The following is a 7,621-nucleotide window of genomic DNA, read 5'->3' on the forward strand; positions in this document are numbered from 1 at the left end:
AAATGAGGGTAAATGAAGATATTTTTGCACATACATGGGCTAAAAACATTTATCTGCTATGAAGTTATATTAAGAAGCTCTTTGAAGAGGTGCCTTTGCAAAATGAGAGGAAACCTGATATATTACAAGTGGGGGCCCAGCACAGGAGAATTACAATTTGATAATGTCAGTTGATAATATCTAAAGTTGGGAAACCAAGAAATAGCAACCCTGCATTTATTTAGACACGTGTCATAAGAAATAGTTAGAAGAGTTTGGCGTGGTTGTCTCTGTGAAGCAAGACTGGAAGAGGGGATGGTAGGGGCTAGGTACTATTGTTTTTCATTATAAGCCCTTTAGAACTATTTGAAGTTTAAACTTTGTACATGAGTACCTTGATAAAAATTAAAAATCTATTAATTTTTAATTCTATGGGTTGAAAACTTTAATTAATATTGTCACATTGTACTCAAAGTTGTTCTAATTAATGTACACTTCCATCAATAGTGATAGAGAGTAAGTGGTTATTTTATACATAATTTTTGTTAATAGCACTGAATACACTTAGCAAATGTTTTTCTCCAGAATGATAATGTTATGAAGATCTGGCATTGACACAGGCAAAGAAGCTATTATTAATCTAGACCTAAGATAGTCTTTACATCAGCAGGCAGTATGGCATAATAGAAAGAATTAGATGGATCTGAGTACAAATTGGCAATGGGACACTCATTAGCTGGATGAAATACTTAAATTCTTCCAGCATAAGTTTTCCCATCGATAAATAGGGCTGCTAACACCACCCTAACTTGTGGTGTAGCCTCCGAGAGAGAGAGAAAGAGAGAGAGAGAGAGAGAGAGAGAGAGAGAGAGAGAGAGAGAGAGAGAGAGAACATAGTACGTAATATTCCAGTAAACTCTAACTGCTAGTCCACAGCTCTCATCTATAATTGACACAACTGAATGGTCATAAGTAACTTGATTCATTGACTGCCTGTGTTGGCTCCTCCCCCTCTTCCAGAAGCCTACATTAAGACAAGAACATGAATGTTAGTAGTTTAAGAGGTGGTTCCAAGAAACAGCATTAGGGAAATAGGGAACTGTAAGAACATATTTCAGCATTATTTCAATTAAGGGCTAAAGAAACAGAGGTAAGTATCTACCAACTCCCATCTGTCATTGACTGAGAGCTGTTCCTAAGGGGCCATTAAATCCTCAGCACCCCTCAAGTCCTCAGAGGAAGCTCTGGCAACCTGAAAAACACTCCTGGGAGAAGAGTCAGTATCAGCTCACTTTTATAATTGTACTGGTTGATTATATTATTTTGAGCTCTTCAAACTTAATCCCAATGAAACTAAATCATGAAACTGGAGCACTATAAAAGCTTCCTGAACAAGGAAAACAGATATGCATAGAGCTTCCATATTGTAAAAGTTATAAAATATAGATTTTAATTTCTTAGATTAGCTTCAGGTATAGAAATATGTTACAATCTTACTTGATATTTGGAGAATTTAAATACTGCCCTAAAACTGCCTTCTCAGAAAGATAAGGAAAAGTTGTTTAGAAACTATTTAAATTCCTATGATCACAGAAGTACTAAGAACAAAGAGAATTTTTGGAACAAAGAGAATTTTTGGAGATTAGCCAGGTGGGGCAAAGGTCTTTAAAATTAAACTATACATGCTCTGATACTTGTTATTGTAATTTAAAAATCTAATTAACTTTTGTCATTCTTTTGGCTGCCCAGCATCTGAACCCTTCCTATGTTTGGGGGATTCTTGACCTTATGAATCTTAGTAGGATGCAGAAACAGTCTCTCAGTATAAAAATTTAAAGTTCCAGATAATTACTTTCCTATCTTTCTTTGTAGCCAAGCACGTGCACATGACCAAGCCTCAGCAAATCCAAAGTCCCTTTCCCAGAATTGGAATGGGCATCTAGTAACGCACAGAAGCAGGGTTGGCAGACAACCATCTCTGAATGCAATGGCAATTGTAGCAAGTTAGTTTTGGGGGTGCAGCAGTGATGCTATGCTAGCTCTGTTCAGTGACATGTGAGGTGACATAAGTTGAGGCATCTAGTGATTGGTAGCAGTGACAGTGATGTCCCCACTTGACCGGATGTTTTGGGTCTTTATGACCCAAAGGCTGCATGTTCTCCAGCCTTCTCGGAAATTCTGTAAGCTATCTGATGCCTTTCAATAAATTCCAGTGAGTACTTCAGTAAGTCAAAGCTGATTTCAGTTAGTTACAACCAAGAAAGCTTACTACTTCCAAATTTAGTACCAGGAAGTGTGGCGTTGTCAGGAGCAAATGCTAAAAAATTACTGGCACAGTCAGACTTCTGAAAGTGTATTAACACAGTGCTCAGTACATGTTTTGAATGCCCATTTCAGATATGACTATAGGAAAAAATAAAATAGGGCCAACCTGGTTGACTGACTAAGGAACTTCTCTCTTAGGCAGAAATCTCATCATCCCTATGCAGTTGGATAAGATATGTGTCATGGAAAAGTGTGAGTTGTTTTCCGCTTTTGCCCTTTCCCAGTCAGACTTTCTATTGTAATCTATTGCGGGACCTTGAAGAGCAAATACAGTCATGGATCAGAGGAGACAACTGAACATTTGTATTAACGTTGTTTTTAGCTTCTATAAACTTGGTACATTAACATCTGCCCTGCGTGCGTATGCCAGACACACCTGTTACTGGACAACCTAATAATATGCCCAAGTCACCTTGCCTCAGCCAATTGCCTTCCTCCAGTAGGAGTCTTCCTTCAGGGGGTATGCTTTTTAAATATAAACAAACCAATCCAGAGTCTACCCCCTATCTCTTATAGGGTTCTCATACTCCCAGGCTACTATATACCCATCCTAAGAACCTTAGGGCCAGGTACCTGACAACCAGGGAAAGCCCCTTTGCCCTCAAGTACCGAAATTAGTCAAACTAGCCAATCCTAGGACTGCTCAGTTGCCTCACCCATCTCTGCTTGCAGAAACCACAATCAAGACTCTTTCCCACAGGTCTGTCTTCTCATCTGCCTTATGACTGACCCTAGTTCCTTCCCCATGTGGTCCCCTTGGCATGATGTACTCTCTTCCTTGGAACTGTGAGTGAAATAAATTATCTCTTTGATGGCAGTCATCTCCTGGCTTTACTGTATCTAAATAATAATAGAACAGATTTAAAAAACTACATTACCCAGCCATCCTAGATGTAGTAATTTGATGAGACTTAGGGCTACCTTCACGTAAGGAGTATGTGAATAATTTCAATAAAGGCATAAACACTTGGTAAGTGTAAGCAGACAGTTATGTGTATCAGGCAGTCAAAGGGGTGGGCTGTAGCAAACCTTTTGGTTTCCTACTAAACGTCTATTACTCTCTCTCCTTCCAGGGCAAACACCAGTTTTATTCAGGTTTTCATCCCTCTTTCCTGTGATTCAAGGGATCATGACTTTTTCTCTCCTCCAGGAGTAAATTCTACTTGTTCTGAGCCAGTCATAGCTGTCCCTTCCCCCTTGCCAGTGATTGCTTTAGGGCTGAGGAGGGGACCAAGCTCTAGTTAATAATCCCTGAGGAGAAATGTTCTGGGATCTCTGGGAAGTTTTCGCATGACTACCAAGGAGAACACTGGGGAAAAAATGGCCATTTCTGTCACTGTACATTGCTGTGTCAGGGTGTAACCTAACTGTAGCAGTCACATTACTCCCAGTACGCCTGAGGATAAGACCAATGGCAAGAAAGAGAAATAAAAGAGCCACTAGAAAATGAAGCCAGAACAATATATATCATGGTTGTAGTTCACTCTTTCTTTGGACTTCTTGATTTGTGAGATAGTAAATTTTCTTATCATTTAAACCAGAGTCAGGTTTTTTGTGAATGGAAGCCCATAGCATCCCAGCTGATCTCACTGCTTTTACTAAGAGTTAATAAGAAGAAACAAAGTGTTCAAGAGATACCAGTCTGACTCTAAAACTTGTAAATGTGATCTTTCATCACATGAGTTGCTATCATTTAATTGCTTATGTAAAATGTGCTTGTTATGTAAAATTTCATTTGTTCACCTATATCACAAAATGTTTATCATTGGGAATTCAGCTTTTTTTCACTTAAGAACTCAATGGGCTTTGGTTGATTTATCTATCACTACAAATCCTGCATGGGTTTATTTATCAAAGGGAAACTTCATTAGCTTTTACAGTTGTAGAGAATAAAGATACCTCCAATGGCAGATCCAAACGTTGTGTAAAGCGTTGTTCTTACACAATTTTCAGATATCTCATATTTAAGCCACATCTACTTCTCTGACTAAGCAGATCACCATTCAAACATTCGTATACCTTTCATATATGGATTTCTGATCATATGGCCCACTGCTGAAAAAACCTAGATGCTCTAGATTCTTTTTCCACTTTCAGCTCTTTATTAAACTAGTTCATGGCCTGGGTAATTGGGGCTGCTCCCAACAGACAATTCTTGAGGTGTCTATTTCACACATTCATGGGATGCCTCATTCTTCTTGCCTGACAAAGTACACAGTTTCTTTTCTAATATATACCCACTGCCTTCAAAAATCTATCCAGGCCTAAATTGCAGAAGCAGACATCTATCAGATTCAAAGTAATTTTTCACCATATCGCAAAGGTAAACAAAGGGTATCCTCACCTCTGAGATGGGGGCAGGAAACTTGACGAAATATGGTTCATTTTAGTTGTTAAAAATGTTTTCATTAAGTTTCACCAATCTATAAAAAAGGAGTAAATTGCTTTAAACCTATTTTACATTAATACCTTTATTATCGGAATTCACACCATCAAAACAAAATCAAATTCCACCCAGATTATATGAGTTAGAGAAAAATAGGTGAACCGACGTATCTAAATATAAGGTTATATGAATGTACAAGTCATTCCAGCTCTTTGGGGAACAGGTTTTGATGATGTTTGAGTAAAGTTCTTTACTAATGTTTTCTCCATGTGAGCATGGGAATATGCAGGGTCCATTATATATTTACATCTGACGATTAAAGGAGAGATTCCAGGGCTGTGAAATAATTGTCACTGTCCTTTAAAAATCAGCACCTGAGAAGGAATGAAAAAAATAAACTCTTAGTATATCCAGCAACATTGACTAACTTCATAAATATATTTATTATAAATGCAAAAGATGAAAAAGAGCACATCCTGTGTGATTCCATTTATATGATGTTCAGGAAGGTGGACAGATTGGGAAGAATGAGAGAAACTTACAGGGTGCTGAAAGGGTTCTGTATCTTAATCTGGATGATGGTCCTAAGGGTGTACACATCAATCTGCACAGTTAGGTTAGATATAATTAATGCTGCTACCCTCATGCACTTTACATATTTTATTATATACTCGTATGTGTACCTAATCAAGGAATGGCTTATCAGTGAGCTATTAAGTAGAGTTTGGTTAAATGTTGGTAGAATTTCTAAATCTATGATGAGATATTGATAGAATTGAAGTGTTATGACAGAAGGAATCATGTCTGTTTCACTTAGCACTAGATACCCAGAGCATAATGTATCCTACCTGGCACAGGGTAGTAGAAAGAGGGAACAGAAGAGGGGAGGAAGAAAATTATTTTAGCTATTTTTCAGTTAATGGATTATAATTAATGCTGCCATCCATATCATGCATTTGGGGTGTGTTTTTTCCCCATTTTAGTAAAGGAGATACCTTTGAGTAGGGCTGCCCCATAAACTATCTCTTATATAGAACATATGGGATGAAGAAAAGGAAAACATTTTCAGCACTTACTTATGTCTTATGAATAGGAAGAACTGAAGGGAGAAAATTGGATAAATCAACCAGAAAGACCACAAGTTCCAGCCCACAGTGCAGAGGAGGATCCTATGATTTAAAGGGTGTGCTGACAGCAAGTACCTGGAAAGAAAGATTTAATGCTTAATACCTGGGCCAAGAGACTGAATAATGAGAAGCTGCCAATGAGATGCATTGTAATTGGATGGAAGCTGCTTCTCAGAACTCCCACTCACTGGAGAAGGGTGTGACTGAGCCACTCAGCAAGATGAAAGTGACAAGATGGAAGATGGGATACCCTAACCAGGGAAAGAGGGACTAAGAAATTTCTCTTCCTGTCCTTAGGTAGTGGCAAGGAGGAACACCCTGTTTGAAATAGGGCATCATTTCTCATAATATATGGAGAGGGTTTCAGTCTTGGAACAGATGGTATTCCTTTATAAGGAAAGACCTGTTTGTGAAAACAGGCTGTGGTATGTGCATTTTGGGTTAAAGGCAGAGCCCAGGTTTCTGCCCCAGAGGAAGCAAACCCTGTGTAACAGTAAGAAAGAGGGTTGGAACTGACTGGGGGCTTTTGGGAAAACTGGCAAGATGAATCCCTCAAGCTAGCATTGGGGATATGAGGGACTGTGGGGAGAGAATGCTGATGCAATTTTATTAAACCATTGGCTGAATGATTTGTTGTAAACCCTCTTCACCATTTCTTCTTTGCAATCTTTGGTAAAATTTATGTTCTTTATTAATGTTTTATAAAAACATATTTTTTTGGGGGGGAGAGTAAGTGTAATTGCTGAATCCTACTTTGATCTTAGCACTAATTTAAATCGTCTTAGTCTGTTCGGGTTGCTGTAACAGGATACCATAAACTGGGTGGCTTATAAATAGAAATTTATTTATTACAGTTCAGGAGGCTGGGAAGTCCATGATCAAGTGTCAGAACAGTGTCTGATGAGGGCCCACTTCCTGGTTCATAGATGGCCATCTTCTATCTTCACATGGTGTAAGGGGAAGATCTTCTATCTTCACATGGTGGGGTCTCCCTTTTTTTATAAGGACATTAATCCCATTCATGAGGGACCCACCCTCATGACCCAATCACCTCCCAAAGACTCCCACCTTCAAATACAATCACAATAGGGATAAATTTCAACATCTGAATTTTGTGGGGAAAATGTTCATTCCATAACAGAAACCCAGACTACCTGTGGAGATGGCCAATATTGAGTTTGCCTCCATTTAGTCACTCTGGGTCTGCCATGTTTTAAAAAATTTTTATTCAATTTATTGGGATAACATTGATTAATAACATTCTGTAAATTTCAGGTGTACATCATAATTCATCTGTATCCTCAATTGTGTGCTCACCTCCTGAAGCCTATTTTCCTTCTGTTACCACATATTTGACCCCATTTACCCTTTTTGTCCTCTCCCCATTCCCCTCTGTAACCACCATTCTGTTTTCTGTATCTGTGAATTTGTTTTGCTTGTTCCTGTTGCTTTTTGTTTATATCCCACACATGTTCTTTCTTAAGAGTCCCTGGGGAAGGAAGGGCACCAGGAGGGCAGTGGAACAAAGGAGAATAGGAATGCTAAAAACTGGATAGGGCAGGCGCCAGGGAGCTGTGGGCCTGGATGAGAATGGCCCACGTAGTCTAGGAAGCTAAGCTCTCCTGCTTCATGGTAATCCAGATGGCACATGCATGAACCTGTCAAGCAGGAAGAAACAAATTTCTTCCCAGAGCTCCTCATGGAACATGGAGAATAAACCATAGCTTTCAAGCCAGATTGCCTAATTCCTAGTTTCTCTCTGCATTTATTATTTCCTAGTTTATCAAAAAATCTTTTTTTTTTC

General features: G+C 38.7%; 1 protein-coding gene across 1 annotated transcript in view; it reads right to left on the minus strand.

The window, feature by feature from the left end:
• Positions 1-2,956: 2,956 nt before the first annotated feature.
• SPIC (Spi-C transcription factor) overlaps positions 2,957-7,621 on the minus strand; it is a gene marked incomplete at both ends in the record, with an annotated part of 49,440 nt that continues 44,775 nt past the window's right edge. The window contains one exon of the mRNA XM_081058916.1: positions 2,957-3,144. Within this exon, the coding sequence (XP_080915042.1) occupies positions 2,957-3,144 (188 nt within the window). The remainder of the gene's footprint in view (positions 3,145-7,621) is intronic.

This window comes from Rhinolophus hipposideros (assembly GCF_964194185.1).
Source record: "Rhinolophus hipposideros genome assembly, chromosome: 9".
NCBI lineage: Eukaryota > Metazoa > Chordata > Mammalia > Chiroptera > Rhinolophidae > Rhinolophus > Rhinolophus hipposideros.